This window comes from Stegostoma tigrinum, chromosome 32 (genome assembly GCF_030684315.1).
Source record: "Stegostoma tigrinum isolate sSteTig4 chromosome 32, sSteTig4.hap1, whole genome shotgun sequence".
NCBI lineage: Eukaryota > Metazoa > Chordata > Chondrichthyes > Orectolobiformes > Stegostomatidae > Stegostoma > Stegostoma tigrinum.
In genome coordinates, this window is record NC_081385.1 from 29,994,703 (window position 1) to 30,015,394 (window position 20,692).

General features: G+C 41.6%; 1 protein-coding gene across 4 annotated transcripts in view; it reads left to right on the forward strand.

The window, feature by feature from the left end:
* Positions 1-16,984, forward strand: part of robo3 (roundabout, axon guidance receptor, homolog 3 (Drosophila)) — a 515,549-nt gene extending 498,565 nt beyond the window's left edge. For all 4 annotated transcript variants that reach the window (XM_059639127.1, XM_059639125.1, XM_048562049.2 and 1 more), the window contains 2 exons: positions 3,858-4,015; positions 14,500-16,984. In XM_059639127.1, coding sequence (XP_059495110.1) covers positions 3,858-4,015; positions 14,500-14,511 — 170 coding nt within the window. In that variant the 3' untranslated portion in view covers positions 14,512-16,984. The remainder of the gene's footprint in view (positions 1-3,857; positions 4,016-14,499) is intronic.
* Positions 16,985-20,692: the final 3,708 nt, after the last annotated feature.

Consider the following 20,692-nt stretch of genomic DNA (forward strand, 5'->3'; position numbering starts at 1 on the left):
AATGGCAATAAAATTCTTTTAACAAGGTTCAGGTTCAATTAGTTCCTTCCCAACACTTCGCACAGTGGGTCTGAAGTGCTTATAGCAGATTGATTAGGTCAGCATTTAACTTCGATGGAAACCTTAAATTAGCTGTTCCACAGAAAGTGCAGTGACATTCCACCAGAGCTGGATTTAATTGATTGCATTAATTCTAACATGTGTGGATATTTTTGTTCAAGTCCTCAGTCTATATGAAAATGTTGCTGAACTATTGGGAGCACTGAGACAGCAAGGCAGTGGGATGTCAGGGACAGGCAAATCTAAAATTCAAATACCCACTTTGTTAGTGAAACAGACACTGCTAATGTTCCTGAAATCCATTCCCCTGTTGCTCCCGCATTAATTATTTATTCTTTCAATCTATACCAATGACATAACCCATGCTGTTCAAATCGCCAGGCAGTTCTCCAGCATTCTAGTGCACTGCATTCTCTGAAAAGGAAAAGTTTGAAGCAGTGGGTGCTGGTAGTGGCATCATGGATAGCTTTTCTGAGCTGACAGTGTGGGATTGTTCAGGTCAGTCGGGCTGTAATTAGTAACAACATGTTGACTGGGACAGCTACCAAAGCTGGGGTCTGTCAGTAACCTGCAGGGTATTCGCTGGGGTGTGTTACTAATCCCCACATTCTGAGGGAACAGGATTGATGCCAATAGAGATACAGTCAATGACACATGATACAAGGGAAGAATTACTCTTGTCCACAGTGTAAGGCCGTTAAGTAAAGGTACACATTTTGTTTCTCCCAATTCTCGCTCACCGTCCCCTCATTCTAATGCTTCTACAATGGTGTTACTTTCCAGCAAGAGATCAGGATGCAACCAATGCACTACTGCCAATGTGAAAGAGTCAAATTGTTATTCCCCTGCCACATGACCCCTCCATTGATTTTGTGGGTGGGGCTTTTTGGGTATCAAATGAAATGGCTGTTCTTTTCCCCTTCCCTCTGCAGTTTCTGCTCCAGTGAATCCAAGTGAACCTCCTCTTGAGTGGCTGTAGAGCTTGCATTACCCAGGAATTACAGGTGCAAAGTTTATCGTAGTCTCAGATGATGACCCAGACTAGGCGTTTTAGCCAGGCAGTGCAGTGTGCAGGGTTAAATCCTGGGAGTGGGTGGGTGTGTTAGTTTTCCAAACGTCAAACTCTGGAAGTGAGTGGCCATTGCAAGTGAGGTCACAGGAATTGTAAAGGGTAGAATCCTCCCCTCCCAAAGAAATGGCAGGGATGGTGATGGGAATGGGAAAGGTAATCAGGCTAGTGATCCCCACCACCTTTCCACTAGGAATTAAGTTTGAGGTGGGAAGGCCTTCTAATTAAGACCCTCAAAGAGTCAATTAATGACCACCTACTGGTCTGTTAATGCCCCTGCCATGAAAAGCTGTTCTTGGCAGCAAAGAATACAGGCAGACTCCCTGAATGGTAAAACAGAGCATCCTGTCTCCCTCGTTGTGTGGGTGGCATTGCTGGTGGGTGATCACTGACAGTCAACTGCCCTGTTCTGGCTTCTGACTCCCACAAACCCTTCACCCCACCGATCTCCTCTCCCCTTCCTGAAGGGGGAACGTCCTGTGCCTGTTGTACCCATGCCAGCGGTGCCACAGACTCTAAACAGACACTGTGTCAATCTCACACAGACTGCCAGCCTCTGACAGACAAGCAAGTGCAGGCAGGGCTGGGAAGAAGGGTCATCACTGATGTCATCCAGGCAGAAACCCACCAGCTTGGTGCCTCAGCTATTGGGCTGTCCCATTCACATTGGTGTCGGGTGTTCTATCCTGCCTCACTTGGAAGATTCCACCCACAAAATTTTGTACGCCTCCTATTTCTATGGGAACAGTAACTTCCTCATTATAATTATTCAGCAGATGGGAAAGGATCATTTACAAAGATTTCATTTTTCTTCAGATAGTCACTACTAACTGTTTGCACATAGAGTCATCAATCCCACATCTGGAGTGTGCAGTCATGGTCACTGGGAGTACGTGCCAAAGAATCAACAAACACGGCAACTGTTTGGAAAAAACAAGGCCCCAAAAATGAACCAATTGACTATTTGCTTCCTATTTGGTTGTGAGGGTGAGAAGAAAATACCACATTGCATACAAACACTGTTACAACTTACTTATTTTTTAGCAAACTGAAGGTGCTGTTCAGAAAACTTAATGCTGCCATGATAAAGATGTAGCCCTATCCCACATCTGTGTTTTTACAATTACAGCCTTTCATTTAGCCTCAACCTCAGAGGATGGTGCGTGTATGGAATAAGCTGCCAGAAGAGGTGGTGGAGGCTGAAACAATTACAGCATTTGAAAAGCATTTTGATGGGTATACAAACAGGAGTGGTTCAGAGGGATATGGACCAAATGCTGGCAAGTGGGCTAAGATCAATTTAGGATATCTGGTCGGCTTGGACGAGTCGAAGGGAAAGGTCTGTTTCTGTGCTGTACTGCTCCTTGGCTCAACCCCTTCATTCACTAGAACTTTAGTGGAAGAGATTTTCAACTTGCTACCCTGGTTGGTGGTTGGTGTTAAGAGTTGACTGTGCATTTTAGGACTAAACGATATTTAGATTCATAATGGAAATTGGGCTGTTTTGAGAGTGGGTGCCAAAATACAAAGGTAGCCTTATGCCTCTGACAAGCTGAAACTGTACCCCTGGGGTGTTAGTATTTCAAAAGTGCTACTTTGTCCTAACAAACTACATCACTATCAAGGCAGCATCATCACCTTAAATTTTCTGAACAGCACCTTCACTTTGCTAAAGATACAAAAGTTATAAAAGCCTCTTATAATGCAATGTGCTGTCTACTTCTCACCCTCACAACCAAATGGGAAGTAAATAGTCAATGGGTTCATGTGTGGGGCCTTGTTTTATGCCAATTACTTGCTGCATTTGTCTCTGTTACAAAGTTGAGCATACCTGCATTTACTTGATTGTGAGATGAGGACGACTTTGGAAAAACATTATCCCTAAGAATCAAAAACCAACCAAATAATCAACAACTAAACCTATTTGTAAAGCTGATTGTATGAGGATGTCAGAAGCATTTTCCTGAAGGACAGATTTTTATGACTGGTCTCTGGGTTAGGTTCCCCAATTCATTATGATCCTGGGTGCAATATCTGTAGTTTGAGACATAATTCCGAGGCATCGGATTTCTGGTGAGATGTGTAGTCAGCTCCTCATTATTGTTTTCCTTTTAAGATTATCTCTGAGATTTCCTGACACACTACAGGTATGACATTCCATGTGTTCACAAAGGGCCCTATCAGACCGCTGTAGAACGTACATCCCCAGTCATTGTTTTTGCTCGAGTGTCCTCTTTTAAAACAACATATACCATTGTTAAAAGTTCAATATGTTTATAAGTAATTTGGGGTTATGATCTGTTATTACAGAATAAATTTGTTTTGTTTTACAAAATTACTGCAGTTCTTAGGGAATTTTTTTTATGTTAATGGCAAACAACAAAATAATTTTAGCTTACAGTTTGCTGGGGGGATTTGAACTCAACTTTTGGATTCAAAACCAAAAGAACTGCAGATGCTGTAAATCAGGAACAAAAACAAAGTTGCTAGAAAAGCTCAGGAGGTCTGGCAGCATCTGTGAAGAGAAAAATTAGAGTTAACATTTTGGGTCCAGTGACCTTTCTGTAGAACGTTTGAATTGTTAAAACCAATATCATTGTGAAGTGCTGTGGGCTATCATTGATTTGGAAAGGTTTTGTAATGTGAAAAGTTCCACACAAGTGCACAGAGCAGTTTTTGGCTGTTGGATTAACTCTTCAGTGTTTTCTTTTCTAACTTGCTCTTGCAGAGGATGACTTGATACCATACAACAAACCTACCTTCCTGCAACGGGGTCAAATGTCGAGTAATTGCTCCACAACAGGAAGTTCATCATCCAGAGGTTCAACAGGGTCACGGGGTCAAGTAGCAGGACGAGGCAGGGGAGCTGGTGTAGACCGTAGTGAGGTAAGGTGCATCTCATTCACCTTCCGCAATACAACGATCCAAGGCAGGCAATACTGTAACGTGCATCATACCGAGAGAAATCAGTTCTTAAAAATCTAGTAGGATCTGTCAAACATTATGAAGTAACGTGTCTACAATAGCTTTTCCTGCCACACCCAATGATTTATTTTTCCCTCCCCTTGAGATTGCCAACATCCCACACCCCATGACTGAGGGCAGGCATAGAATTAACTTGTTATCACCTAAGAGTATGTGACAGGGATGTAGCCTGACAGGCACAGTGCCATTCGCATCAGCAAGACTAGCTAGTCTGCAGAGTCAGCAGTTCACTGACCAGTCGTATATTTTTGTATTTGGAGTTGTGTATTATATCCAGCGAACAGTTCTCAGAACATCCCCTCCAGTTTTCTCTTCAGCTCATGGATATGTGAATATAGGACACAAAGTCCACAGGATTATCCCTTTGTAATTTTGCAGAATTCCTAATGATACAGCTGCTGGCCAGAATTACATAGAAATTTGACTGGTTTCTCCAGTGCTTCAGCCTGACGAGTCCACTGCTGTATTTATACACTGAGCAACTTCTCATTTAACTCTGTCTAACATTCATTTACTTTTCTTGCTATTCCTTAAAAGCATTTGTACCACTGGCCATAGCTACTCCCAGATAGTAGCATGTTTATTTCTAGGTAAAAAGAGGTTTCTCCCAAACTCCCCCCTTAAATTTCTTCTTCACTACTTTTTACTTAGAGACAAATGCCTACAGAATTTCAGAACTGCACATTCCACATGTCTCTATTACAGTAAAAGTACTTCAAAGTGATGCATTGCCTCCACCATACTTTAAAATATCTTATACATTTGTACCGAATCTTTCATATGTAAGTTATTTTCTTACCTTCACTGATCTACACTTTTAGTTTGCGGGAATGATCATCTCCCTGCTAAGGGATGGGACTAACAGGAGGATTATTCAATCACATGCTGTAAATGACTTAAGTTTAACATGAAAGTTAAAACATAGTGCTTGTTTGATGAGGCAGTGTTGTGCGGTAATCATGGTGAGAAGTGCTTGTGTCGAATATTATGACCCAAAGCATCAAACATGAGGAACTCATTAAGCCTCTTTAAACAGCGCCTTTCAAACCAACAACTCCCACCATCTGAAACAAGAGGGTAGCAGATACATGGGGACACTGACATCTGCAAGGTCTGCTCTAGGCCACTATCATCTTGACTTTGAACTATATCAGCATTCCTTCAATGTTACTGAGTCATTCTGTCAATACAGAAATACTTGTATGAGCTGGGGTTGTTCTAATAGTGTCTGCCTCTGTGTAACTGATTGTCATGTTATCCTGTTGTGTAGTTTTGCATATGACTGCAGTAATATGTTGGAAAATAGAAACTTAGTCTTTAGAATTACAGATCTTCATTTCCAAAGGAACATAGATATATATAGGCAGTGTGTCTGAATGGGGTGTTGAAAAATAGCTTTACAAGATATCATATTCTAAGAGTTAAATTATCATTTGTTAAAGAGGTGATGAAAATTCTTTCCAGAGAGCTCCTGCTGGGGGGCAAGGATTTGCAGATAATGATGTTAGGAGTCCTTTAGAGCTCTATAAATGTGTCTTAGATTACAAAGCTAATCACTGTATTAACATTCACTGAGCAACCCCCATTCCTGCACCTTATCTACCTGATACTCCCTTAATGTGACTGCCACTGGAATGAAAAGACCAGCTTGTGAGATGGCTTTAGGCTGGAAGGCCTGCACAGACCTGTCAAGCCTTACCTATCCAAAGAGCCACCATCAGCCTCAATTCCTGTCAATACTTTTTCTCTTTTGTTGTGTCTTCTGGCTTCTCCACAAAGGCTCTTTCATCTTGTCTGAAGATTCCAGCAGTGTATCTGTTACAAGAATGTTGTGGGTCGAGATGTGATGGGGCTGGTCTTTGTTCAAATAGGAGCTGTGCAGACTGTTACCTCAAGCCATTGTGGAGAAAACGAAATGGAAAGTCTTCAGTTGAGATTTAATCTGTGTCCTGTCTCAATCAGATCTACAGTTAGTCTGAGGTCCCATTTATTGAATGATCTCATCAGCGGAACTTCCTCTTAAAAGTCATCTTAACTTGCAAAGTTGCCAAGTGGAGGCTCAGCTCATGGTCGAGTAATGTTTTGGATATAGGATGCAACAGCTGTTGCTCATCATGACCTCTGTCCTCTACTGACACTGGTGGCGTATCGAAACCCTAAGTCAAGTATAGCACAAATAATTAATGAACAAAATATTCCTGCTCTACATTCTGGCCTTAGCTCAGCAGCAGTATTCTCATCTCTGTTAAACAGTCATAATTTCATCCTCTGATATCACTCGGGTATATAACATGATCAAAGTTACTACTTTGATGCCATACAGTAGGGGAGCTGCACAGTTGGTGATGCTGACTAGCAGATGAGGCATTAAGCAGAGGCTCCGTCTTCTCAAGTGAGAGGATGTAAAAGAATAATGACTCTATTATTAGTGCAGGAAGTTCTGCCAGTTTGCTCGCCAATGTTTATCCCTTAACCATTATCACTATAACATTAACTTAATCATTTATTCCTTTCCTGTTTACGGAATCTTACTGTGAGCAGACTCATCGTTTCTCCCAATATTCCACGAGTACTGTGTTACAAAGTCTTTCATCAGCTTCAGTGCAATGCCCTAGTTTCAGGAAAGGCTCTGTAGGAAGGGGAGTTTATTTATTTCTGAGCTCCCCTCCCGCTCCCCATTTCTGAGGAAGGGTCCCGACCCAAATTGTCACATTCCTCTGATGCTGCCTGGCCTGCTGTGTTTCTCCAGCTCCATACTTTGTCATTTCTTTCTTTACGTTTCTCTTGGCCCAGCTCTGATTAAGACATCCCTGCTTTTACATCTGTGGCATTCCCATTTCTCACACCACTGCTGAGATGGCGTGTGTCAAAACGGTGAGGTTGGGTGGTTGTTTGTGGTTGAATGGGGTGTGTGTTCTCTAGCTCCCTAATCACATGGAAACTGGACTGGAACCACACAAATGGTCGCTCATGCGAGGTGGATTACTTCCCAATTGTCCTGCTGGATTTCACTCCCAATCCCAAACTGCTGTAATGCAATGCATTAGATTAGCAAAACATAACTGCAATGTTAGCCACAACATTCTTCTATTCTTGAGGAGAGAGCCTCTCACTCAATTCACCACATCCATCAACAGAGAACCTGAAAGCAAATAACAGGGTCACTAATAGGCATGGCCTAATGCAACACATTGCTTCATTAGCCTTAGAGGACAGGGTCAACAACATAAAAACAAAAACACTCATGAATACCATTAAGCAATATGAACCTCAATCAAATTTTGTCAGATTACATATAGTTTTTTTAAAAACCCTCAGCAAACAACTTTAGTTTTATTTGTTCAGCAGTAAGGATGCAAGTGTTACACTACATCCAGCTTGTAAACAGGCCATTCAGCACAATATGTTTCTGCTGGTATTTATGCTCTACACAATCTTCCTCCCACCTGACGTGTTTTCACTCACTAATTGAAATGGCTTCGGCAGTTCCAGATGTTGTACACTGTCCCAGAATGACTTTGGTCCTTTACAAATTGTTGTACTTCTCACATCTTTCACTTCAAATAGCTCCCCTTTTCAAGGCACTAAGCTGAAGACGGACTGGGCTTCAGATATGGGGCACTATTTCTGTGATCGGAAAGAATTTTCACTTTCCATCAAAGGAACAAAGTGCAAGGTGATTTGTTGCCTGTGGATATCGTTTCATGTTACACAGTCCCCATCATTGTTTCAAGCGGATCGCTATCATTCACAGTCTGGGCTGGTTCAGTAAATCTGTCAGCCTGGCTGACCAGGTGGTGGCTATTTTAAACAACATGATCAGACATGATTCAGAGATAATGGGAACTGCAGATGCTGGAGAATCCAAGATAACAAAGTGTGGAGCTGGATGAACACAGCAGGCCAAGCAGCATCTCAGGAGCGCAAAAAGCTGACGTTTCGGGCCTAGACCCGAAACGTCAGCTTTTGTGCTCCTGAGATGCTGCTTGGCCTGCTGTGTTCATCCGGCTCCACACTTCGTTATCATGATCAGACATGTCATGAGACACATCTGAGGCAGATTGGACTTGAAACCAGACCTTCTACCCCAGAGGTAGGACACTACCATTGCACTACAAGAACTGTGCTACAGGTGGTATTCTTTCTTTAGTATGAAAAACTGCTAAGCTCCAGCTTGGATAGGTAATTGAGTCTCACTTTTCAGTTGTAGTTACTGTCAGTGTGTTATATTGCCAGAGCTGGCCTTCAGAGGATACGTTCATCAAATCCCATCCCCATCTGTTTGTTCAGCTAGTTGGTGCAAGCTGGGTTCAAAATGTGTGATGGTGCTTCTTCAGGCAGATTTCAGTGTTCTTCCTTCAGTTTGTCATGGATCATAAACTAGAGATGTGACTAGAAGAGAATACACTGGGCAGGTTCTCCTTCAGTTTGGCCACTGAATGTTTCCCTTCCTTCAGATGATCGGTACGCACACAGTCCTTCAAAAAGCTAGGGAGGTGCAGATGACCTCCCTCCTTTCTGGCATCAGTTGTCATAAGTAGATTGGGACTTCCTCTGACAAAAAAGAAGTAAGTGTATTAGTTACAGCCCAGTGAGATTTATAGAGGATGCTCTTGTAGTTGAGTGGTGGTAAAGTAACTGGTTATAAAGGTATGAAATGCGGAGAAGTGGAGTTGCAATATTGGTGAGTATAAGGAGGAGTTACAATGAAGTGTCATGCAGTGCTTGTGAGATTACGAAAGGACGTACGCAAAAGAAAGATGGTGAATTGAGAGAGTGGAGCTGCAGTGAGACATTAACTTTGAGGATTTTTTTTAATCTTGCCAACTAAGGTAAGATCACAAAGCATTCCACAGTATTGCACCCATTGATCTGGGAAGTATGCTTCAGGTATGGACCTCTGTCTCCTCTGCTATTAGGCCACAATGGTGTACTGCTACTGTAATTGGACTAGTCATCCAGAGGCACAAGCTATTGTTGTGGGATAGCAATAAACAACTGCACCTCCCAGTCGCGAACCATTTTAACTCCCCCTCCCATTCCTTAGACGACATGTCCGTCCTGGGCCTCCTGCAGTGCCACAATGATGCCACCCAAAAGTTGCAGGAACAGCAACTCATATCCCGCTTGGGAACCCTGCAGCCCAATGGTATCAATGTGGATTTCACAAGCTTCAAAATCTCCCCTCCCCCCACTGCATCCCAAAACCAGCCCAGCTTGCCCCTGCTTCGCTAACCTGTTCTTCCTCTCACCCATCCCCTCCTCCCACCTCAAGCCGCACCTCCATTTCCTACCTACTAACCTCATCCCGCCCCCTTGACCTGTCCAATCTCCCTGGACTGATCCATCCCTTCCCTACCTCCCCACCTATACTCTCGTCTCCACCTATCTTCTCCTCTATCCATCTTCAGTCCACCTCCCCCTTTTTCCCTATTTATTTCAGAACCCTCTCCCCATCCCCCTTTTCTGATGAAGGGTCTAGGCCCAAAACGTCAGCTTTTGTGCTCCTAAGATGCTGCTTGGCCTGCTGTGTTCATCCAGCTCCACACTTTGTTATCTGTATTGTTCTGGGACATGGGTTCAAATTCAACAGCTGAACGAACTGAATTTGAATTCTGTTCAAAAAAAAATGAAATTTTGTCTCAGTGAAGGTGACCACAAAACTGTTGAAACCCATCTCATTAACTAATGTCCTTTAGTAAAGGAAATTCACTAACTTTGCCTTGTTCAGCATACATATGACTCTGTACATAATGATTTGTTAACTTCTAACTGCCCTCTGATGTAGCCTAGCAATCCACTCGGTCAAAGGGCTATTAGGAACACACAATAAGTGATGGTCTTGCCAGTGAAGTCTGCGTTACATGAAAGAAGGAAGAGCTCCTGCCCGTGGGAATGTGGGTTGTGAGAGGGAAGAACACTTGTTTTTTTAACCATCTAGCAAGCGTTGCTTGACACTTCAATACAAATCTTCCTTTTTCTGCCTGTCTGTCATCTAGCTGTGAGATTTTCAACCAGAGAAACTGAGTGCCAGTATAGGTACTGTGGATATTGGTGATCTGAAATGAAAGTAATTTCTGCCCAATCTAAGAAGGGTATCGCCAGTAAATAGCATAGGGATTGATGGCTGTCTTCTGTCTGCATTGGACTGCGATCCCTTCAGCAAGTTCATGAGTTGTCTGAGACCAGGGAGGGGCCACACATAGGCATGTAGGAGTGTGGTGTATGCTATTTTGGGCATGGTGCAATTTCTGGACCGGGGTGTCAGCATTCAGTTCACGAATTTTGCTAAGTTCACAACCAGACCTTGGAGTACCTGGGGCTCTGATATTGACTTGTTCTCAGTTTTCCAATTGTAAAATACGCCTTGATCTTGCAAAGATATGGAGGCAAACAAGGTGAGGCAAAAGCAGAAGCATGGAAACAGGTGAAGCATCACAGTAGGAATGGAATCTTTAGAGTCAGGTGGGTGTTACAAGCGCTCCTGTGAAAACGCCAATACACGTGCTCTCTGAGACAGCAAGCCTGTTTGGATGTGTTATGACACATCTCTGGAGCAGGTGCTACTAGAACCCAGACCTTCTGGCTCAGAGGTCTGGACGCTGTCTCAGGTTTACCTTCTCGAGCTAGCTCCTTAGCTCCTCTTTGAGATACTGTCAAGGGATCCTCTACAGCATTGACAAGGACAGAACAAAGTCTGTTTAATGTCTCATCCAAAAATATCGAGAATACCAATGAGAACCAGAGGCTCAAGGTCCACATCCTTCAACACAAAAGTACTGTCTCACCATGATGTTCATTTTGCAGAATGCAGTGCAGAGGTTTATTTATGTCAATTCCCTCTGGAGTGACCTCTGAACCACAGAATGATGGGAAGCCATTAGGGTCAAAGTGTAATCAGCTTTAAATCTTATCTGGTAGTGACACAGACAGGTACCCCTGTTCCTTCATCATCAGCAGGTCTATATCTGACTCTTCTATAGGAGGTGGAGGTTGTGTGGTGGAGTTGGTAGCATCCCTATCTCTGAATCAGAGAGGGTCCAAGTTTAAACCCAGCTCTAGTACTTCATGGTAACGAAAGGGCCATTCTTCGAAGTCAAACAGGATAACTAAATCCTACCAATGTATGCCAGGGACAGGCAGTAACAGTGGGATAAATTCCTGGCATAATGGAAAGAAAATTGATACTTTTTAAAAAACTCATTCATGGGATGAGGGCATCAGTGGCTGGGCAGCGTTTAGTGCCCATCCCTAGTTACCCAGACGGCATTTAAGAGTCAACCGCATTGATGTGGGCCTGCCCTCACATGTAGACCAGACCAGGTAAGGGTGGCAGTTTCCTTCCCTAAAGGACATTTACCAGTGCTATTCATAGCTTTGAACTACATGTATGGAAAAGGTTTAAGTTGCTACATCGACTTGTACAGTTGGTATGGACAACATTGCTGCCAGCAACAGTGTTCAATGCCTTCTGGCTGGCATGGATTTGACCCTTACCTTCTTGCCCATTCTGTGGTGGAGATCATGGCACTGTAAGTTGGACTGGCCCTCTGGCAGCAAACAGAGACAAGAACTATAATGACTCCAGGAGAGGTGACTGACATGATCTTTCCAACATTGCCATGTCATAACAACAATTTTTAAAGATGTCTTGGCAGAACTCACCTCGTGAAGAACAAGGGTGAAAGACTGTAATCGGCTATAGAATTTAAGAGCATTGGTAGCCTAATCCCAATGAGGAATTTAGTTCATTTTCCCCAGGCTAGGTAACTAATCCTAATCCTAGTTACCTAGCCTGGGGAAAATGAATGGTCTCGCAGGTTTTCTCAAGATGTCATGTCAATAGAAGTTTCTCAGTTACGTGCATGAAATTTATCACTAATTGTTCACCAGGCACTGGCAGAGAATTTTCTTTTATTTTTTAGGAACATAAACTGCTGCAGGAAATGAGCCAAATCATCCAAAATCCTATTGAAACTTTTTGGCCAAGGTTGTTGAGCATAACATTGACTACTGTTAGATCATCTGTGGATGCTAGTGGCAAGGACCTGTTAACTGAAATAAACTTAAATGCACATTGCTCACTTACAAAGGTTCCTGAAACCCCAGCAACGTCTTTACGTTTAGACCTGTTTACCATTAATGATTTTTGCCATTTTAGCATCAAGACTTTGTAGTCTTCTGGGCCTGATTTATAAATAGCAACATTCTCTGTAAAAATATTATTTTTTTAAAAATAGCCAAACCCAACAGTCGATCTTAATTACTTGAAGAATGATTTTATACTAATTTACTTACTTTGTCTAAAAATATCCAGCTTATTATATTCTATTCAGTTTGAACCCTGTAGCATCTACACATGATAAATGTCTCCCATTTCTTTACAGACAGTTCATACCCTAAAGGGGAAGAGATTGGATTAAGCTATCTTGAAGTCTAATGAATTGAACATGCTTTTAATATATGAATTACATACATAAGGATAGACTTCAAAGTGTGTGCAATGTCTGCATTTTTTCTGTGCTGCCTAAGGTCAGAATATTAGAAAAATGTGAAACAGAATCAAATATCAGAGATTGTGCAACTTGATCACCTAATGACCCGAGGGAAACCTGTTCCCATTTTTTTGTGTCTCCCATGGGAAACTGTTGCTTTAACAAAATTTTATTTTTGCAATGCATAGCAGGCATCTTTACAGGCTTAAACAAATCCTTTAATCACATCCCCTCCCCCTTAAACCAAGAAGCAGGTTTCGTGGTTTCTGAGCAGGTGTCAGGGGATCCAATGACAATAACCATCTCCCAGAAATTGTGTGTCGAGTCTTGTAGCTTTGTAGACTGTGGGGGGGTGGGGTGTGTGTGTGTGTGTGAGTGAGAGAGAGAGAGAGAGAGAGAGAGAGAGAAGGGGCTGTAGAGGAAGTACTGTGTGGTGAGTACTGAGCTGCTGACGAATTGTCAATCTGTTCTTCTCAATATAATAACAGTTCACTAGGGAGTGACAGCCACAAAATTGATTGATTGAAAAGTTCAAAAGTTGAAGTCCTTTCTTACCCAGTCAGATGAAAGTTCACTCAATGGCTACAACACAAGTAAGAAAACTCTCCAATATTATACCATCACTCCCAGTCCATACAGTACCCAAAGAAACCCTTACCAGCCTAGAAAGATGTGTGAAATAGAGGTAGAAAGTGCTGAGAATACTTGATGGAACACAGGGCATCTGTTGAAAGAAATGGTTGACCTTTCATCAGAGTTGGACCTGATTCAGTAGGTAACAGGTTTTAACCAGGTAGAGATGTGGCAGGGGTAACCAAGCGAAAGGTCAATCATTAGGTGGAAAGCCTATGATTAGGACACATTAAATGAACAAAGGGATGATGGTGCATGGCTAAAGGAAATGGTGACGAGCAAAGAAGTTAAAAAAAATGGGTTCCTAGAGGAGATGTAAATGGCAACAGTAAAATCAGCTCCTGTCCAAAAAAAAAGAAATATGGATAGACACAGCACTTCTAAAATTGTTGAACTCAATGTTGAATCTGAAAGGCAGTAAACTCCCTCCTCATCAGATGACATGCTGCTCTTCAGAGCTTAAATTAAGCTTCATTGGAATATTTAGGAGGCCAAGGAGTGGTCATAACACAAGGAAGCGTAGAATATAAATGAGAAGTGCCTTGAAATTCAGGGGCAGCTTTACAGACTGAATGTGCAATATAATGGTCCAGTCTCCATTGGGTATCCTAGTGTAGATGAGGCATGAGCAGAAAAAATGGTTTACACTCACTCTTCGTTATCCCCTACCCACGAGGTCAGCTACAAGCGCTTTCATTTTGCCCCTGTTGCCCTAAAACTGTGCAGACCTTTGTGGTACATAGGAATGGTATATACATTTTGTGATTGGCAAGAGGTCCATGCCCCTATCCTCTGTGGATGACAAGGACTATGTGTAATGTACAAATAAGAAATTGATTCACTTGTGAAGAGTGCTTGGGGCCCCATACGATGGTGCAAGTGTTGCATTTCCTGCATTTGCACAGGAACATGTGGGAATGGGGTGGGGGGGGTGGAATACCAAGGTGAATGAGGGAGGGATTGGATTGTTTAAAAAGGAAGAACTCCTTTGGTTATCTTTGATGTAAAGAAATACTCACACAGCTAACCAAATTTTAATTTTAAACATATGCCCTGTTAACCTGAAGTTTTCCAAGGAAGGAAACAGGTTGTTTCAATCTAGTGTATTAAGTATATTACTTGTCGTAAATATTCAATTAGCTCAACTCTTAAATCTTCCATATTTTTTCATAGAGCCTACCCTGTTGTAGGCTCAGTAGCATACTGCATTTTGGGTTCCATTGATATTCAATACTCATTTTTGTTTGGCATTTGCAGGAGAGGAGATGAACGGAAGACAGGAATGTGGAGAAGAACCAGGTGGTAGGTGAGGCATCTGACAGAGGCACCGCTCACTCTCTTCTCACTCAGCTTTGTACAGAATGATTTGCCTTGTATGAAAAGATTAAAATTTCAAAAAAATTGAGAAAGAAAAGTTTTACGTTTAATTTATGACATGTCGCTGGACATCAGGAAAATCCATGTTAACTTTGTAAATAATTGGGAATAATTTTGTTTTTGTTTGTTTCTAAGCATTTCCTGGCCTTCTGGTGAACGTATTTATAAATGATAAAAAAAGTTGGATATTATAAAGGTTATTGTCTGAATGTGCCAATCTTTTTCAATAGCAAGTATGCGTCTAACAGACTGAACTAAATATATATATATTTGCACTCTGTAAAACAAGCACAACGCATTCTGGATTTGCCCATCAGATCCCCTAGGCCGCAGGGCAGCCATCTTGGAAAATACTACTGCGCTTCCTCTAATTGGACAGAGCAACCGCTGCCTGTATGTCATATGAATGTTACTGTCTGTGCGCCAAGATGATGTTTCGATAACGGACTGCAATGCTAAAGTGAATATGCGTTGGTACAAGCTGTTAGTTAGTGCCCACTCGGTGAGAAACGTTCTGTTTTGAAGAGAAGGCATGATGGAAGGGTGGCTGCTGGTATAAAGTTTTAATGAGATTGAATGTAGCCTGATATTTTGTTGTATTAAAAACATTTCATACAAATGTTCATTAGATAAAATATGAGTGGTTATTTATCTAGAGATATATAGATACATGTATGGTTTGATGCTCATGGAAGGAAACTACCTGAAAATCTGAAAAGTTCGAGATGTGATTCAAGCGGACGTTTTGTCCGTTTTAAGTTGGATTTTCTCACATCTCAAAATGAGAGGTGGCGTTGGCAAAATTACAGAGGTAGGTTTTGCAGTTTGATTCTCCTATTGCTATCAGGCACTATGGTAAAGGCTGCCATTTTGTGGTCAACTTGATGGTCTCCCCTCTAGTGAACAGAAACTTGGCTGGGTTGTGGAATGGTTCCCTGCCTAAAGCTTTCAATCTGTGCTTCAGTGCAAGGATCTCTGTGCTCCGAGTTGTTTCTAAGTATTGCTTAAAATTATTTAAGCCCTTACCACCAGCAAGTTTTTATACTTCTCTGATTTGGTTCCTGTCCTCTATCTGGGTGTTCTGTTTTTCTGATTCTTTATTAACAATGACCGGCCATGTATCAAATAAATGTGCACTCATTTTAAGAAAGAACAGGACTGGAATAATAGGAAACCCTTCATGTTTCCCACCATGTTGCAGCTAGTTAGTGGACTTTCCAGGGTTAAACTGAGTAAGACGGAACTGAGATTGCTGCTCTGTCCTGTGTAGGCTAATTAGAGATTGGATGCTGATGATAGCTCAACAGTTGACCCCATCATTCTGAGAAGGGCGAGATGTGTGAATTCAAAGCAAGACAGAATAGGGTTTAGCTTAGTATGATACCTCCTACTATTTAAGATGCTTGTGAAAAAATGTTCCAATGCATTCGAGGCTTCAGGCAAAGAAGGAATTTAAGGAAATCAAAGCGCTGGCTGGGCTTTTGAATCACATATCTCAGGAAAGCTGCAAAGTTTAAAATATCCTTCACTTTTAGCCATAAAAATTTACATATTGGAAAGCCCAAAATTTGAGCAAGGAGCCATATTTACAGTAGGACTATAATATTGTAGTCCAGTCTCCAATTGTTCTTTACAAGCAAGGATTGCATTATGGAAATATAGAATCATACAGCTCTCAAACGTAAGACAAATAAAAATGCCCCTGATATAGAAGGCAACAGTTTTAACAGACATTATTCCACTGCTGTTAGCGCTTCTGTATTGTGCCTGTTTTACCTGGTCTCCCGAAGAGAAGGAAGCAGGAATCCCATAGTGTACATAGGTGTCCGGTTGTAATTCTGATATAGTTCCAGAGTACCGATAAGCATGCATGTATCTCATGAGCTCCGAATTGTCTTTAATCCAACACAACTATGTACAATAGGAAGTGGCTGTGTAAGATTTTTTTGTAGGGGCAGGATTACGTTATTTGTGGTGGTATGTGGGTCATGTGGCAAGCAGAGGGAATAATGACACTCAGACCAGAGGTGCTTTGCAAACACAAGGTGGTGTTGTCTCGAAGCTTTGGTTATAGGACACCAACAACCAGTGTGTTTGCTGATTTACAGAGGTAAAGCAAAGTGAATAAGCTCGAGAAATGACATTTTGTAGAACTATGCGCCTTACAGAGTTATAAATAAGAAAGCCCGAAAATCTAACAGTAGGATTGGTCAATACACAAGGATTTTGTGAACAATCACACTCCCTCTCAAACAGCTGAAAGCATTCTAGTGTTTTGTTATTCATTGCCAGTGTAAAGTCAAATTGTACCAAAAATGTTATTGTTAGACCTGACCAAAAATATTCTGGTTTTCTCTAACCTGAAGACTATAATTTTTTTAAAGAATTAAACATTTTAAAAAAGCAAAGCAAAAATGCCTTTGTTCCTTTTCGGATTCTCTGATGTGTGGCAGTTCCAGCGTATGAGTGTTGATGTAAGTCTGACTTCAGTGTGTCTAAGTGTATGGTGAGTATGAATATGCATCATTACAAATGTATTTGCACAAATGCAAACATATGCCAATGAATTGAAACAGAGAAATATGGCACAAAGGAGCCCAATTGGCTCATCTTTTCCTTGCCAGCTGAAAAAGAGCTATCCACTCTAATCCTAACATCTAGCTCTTGGTCTGTAGCTCTGAAGGTTATGACACCTCAAGTGTATATCCATTAATTTTAATCAGATGGCTGTTTTGTTTTCACCATCCTTTCAGGCAGTGAGACCCAGAGCCCCACCACCCTGTGGGGAAAAAAAAGAGTTCATGTCAATTCCCCTTAGTTATTCACCTTTTTGCTATTAGAAATAGGCCCCTCAGATTCACTTGAGTTCAGCTTACTATAATTTTATGCATATCAATAAACCTCCACTCACCTTCTGTTATTCCAAAGAAATCAAAACATGGGTCAAAAGTCTCTTAAGGGCTCTTGGTGAATATTTCCAAAGGGACTCCTTGTCAATTTTCAGGGCTAACTTAGCTTTTTTGGCTCCCGTTTTAATCTCACTAATTCCTTTACGTTTTGTCACATAGTGAGATTACTTTCTGTAATTCCTTTTGATTTGATGGGTATTTTTTGGACCTGCACAGCAGAATTGGAAAAATTTATCAACATGTACAATAAGCATCACCAGTTTATTCAGCTTAAAGCCACAAATCAATCAATCAATACACGGAAAATGTTAATTTCCTCGAGACCGTAATATTTAAATTAGCTAAAGGCACCAGGTATGAGCGGGCTGAAAAGTGTTTTAAATTACTGACATACTTCTACACACAAAAGGCCATCTCCCTAAACAGTATTTTTTAGTGACCTCACTAGTGGAAAACAAGTGCACCCACTACATTTTTCCCCATTTAGTAGCTCCTGAACTTTCGCAGCCTTGAAAATAGCCTCCACATTCATCTGGAAAGAGTTTACAGCCTCTGTAATTTCAAGTTTTCCCATTAGCTCAGTATTTCTTGATTGAAAAGTTTAAAGCAACTCTCTCCCTCCTTTCCAGTCCTTTTCTCCCCTTTGCAGCTCCCCTTTTTTTTGTAGCCTCACTTCCCTCCTACCCACGTTGACTTGCCAGCCTGGTTTCCTCTGAGCTGGCCGACCTTATTTCCCACTTCTACCCCCTTCAGTCTCAGCAGATCTGCTCACTGCCTTCTCTGTGCCTCCAAAAACAGACTGCGTCTCTCATAATAGAAGCCTGTTAGCAACAAATGCTAAAGAAAACAAGACTGTGGCCAAAGGAGTAGCTCCTCACCAAGTTCTGTCAAAGGGGTGACTTTTCTCTAGTTGACCCAATAACTATTTTCTAGGAGATAACAGGAACTGCTGATGCTGGAGTCTGAGATAACAAGGTGTAGAACTGGATGGACACAGCAGGCCAGGCAGCATCAGAGGAGCAGGAAAGCTGATGTTTTGGGTCCGCACCCTTCTTCAGTTTCTGACTCCACACCCAAAATATCAGCATTCCTGCTTGTCTGATGCTGCCTGGCCTGCTGTGTTCAACCAGCTCTACAACTGTATTTTCTTGACTGCTTTTAAGGGCTTTGTGGAGTGGATGCATCCTGCACTCCAATGTATGTTTAATCAAGCACCAAACTATAAACTGCTTGATTATTGCTGCACTTTTTCATGGCTGATAACATTCTTATAAACGTTTTCTATTACCTAACACACATCATTCTTCCTGTAAAGTGGTACCTCTAGATGTGCTTTTGCGACTGATTTATTCAAAAATAGAAATTGCCGGAAAATCTCAGTAACTGGTACAAACTGCGGAGAGAACTCAGGAGTTAATGTTTCAGGTCCAGTGACCCTTAGAATTTCTCTGATTTCTCTCCACAGATGTTGCCAGACCTGAGATTTTCTAGCAATTTCCATTTCTGTTTCAGATTTCCAGAATCTGCAGTTCTTTTGGTTCTTTTTGGTGGAGTGATTTATTCGATATGCTTATAACATTTCTGCTCTTATTCAGATGCCTTGCCAATAAAAGGTAAGTAGCCTCTGTATTCTAAACCTAAGCTAATCTTATCCACCCACCCTCCTTTCAGGGATCTCTGAACATGTATTCCTAGGTTTCACTGTTCCTCCACACTTTTTGGAATCCTACTGTTCTGCATCAGTATCTATGCATACATTTGCTGGTATCAATGTGTTTGGTCAGGGTGAATGTATAAAACTACCTAGTTTGAGTGTTCCAAGTTGTGTCTTTATCAGATTGAATATAATGTTAATTTGAGCGTAATGTGATAAAGCGCACAAATGGCAGTGCAGATCTTATGGTCCCATGATAATGTCCCTACCTCTGGGCCTGAAGGTCTGGGTTCATGTGCCATCTGTCCTGGATGCGGGTCATAACTACATAGATATCAACTAATGCACACAAAATCAATGGAAACAGCGTGTCACTGTGACAAGTGAGCGCTGCCAGGAGTGAACTGGAATATGACTGTGTAGCAACGTAAGTGTGCATCAGTTTGTACGTCATTGTCAATGGGAATGCGTAACTGCCTGGTTGTGTGTGCATGACAAAGCAGCATGTGAGTATACTAGTGGGCAAGTGTACGTCAACATTAATGTATTTCAATGTGCATTTCCTCTGCGTAAGAGTGCACGAGTGAGTCCAAATGTGCGTACATGGCATACAATCAAATGAGGAGCAGGAGTAAAAACCGAAGGAACTGGGGATGCTGTAAAATCATGAACATAAACAGAAGTTGCTGGAAAATCTCAGCAGGTCTGGCGGCATTGGTGAAGAAGAAGATCAGAGTTTATGTTTTGGGTCTAGTGACCCTTAGAAATAAGGAGCAGGAGTAGGCCATTCGGCCACTCAAACCTGTTCTGCCGTTCATAAGATTATGGCTGATCTAACTGCGACCTGAAGTCCACATTTCTGTTTGCCCTCAATAACCTTTGAGTTCCTCGTTAGTCAAGAATTTGTCTTCCTCTACTGTATGCAACCTCTTGCAGTAAAGGGCAACATTCCATCATTTGCTGTACACACAAGAATTTTGTGACTCGTGCCAAGACACCTAAACTCCTCTTATACTGCAGATTTCTGAAATCTCTCTAAATTTAAATAATATTACTGTTTTTCTACATTATACACCAACTGACAGTTTTGTTTTTACCCACTAAACACAACCTATCCATATCCATTTGCAATCTTGTCCTCTTCTTAACTCCTTTCCTTACCTATCTTTGTATCATCAGCAAATTTAGCAACCGTACATTCCATCCTTTTATCCAAGTCTTTAATATAAATTGGGAATATTTGAATCTCCAACACTGATCCTCATGGCAGTGTATTATGTTAAATGTAGCTTGCAGGTTAGTGAGTAGTGTATATGTAACAGTAAGCAATAAGTGTACATACAGTTACGTCAGTAAAATGTCTTTATTTAATAACAATGGACTGGCAAGCAATTCTGCAGTGATTTGACCTGCTCTATTGCAATGTTTGAACAAAGTGTTAAAAAGAAAGGATGTTCGACAAATACCTACATGTGGATATCTGCCCTTTAAATACTAAATGTTAATCAAC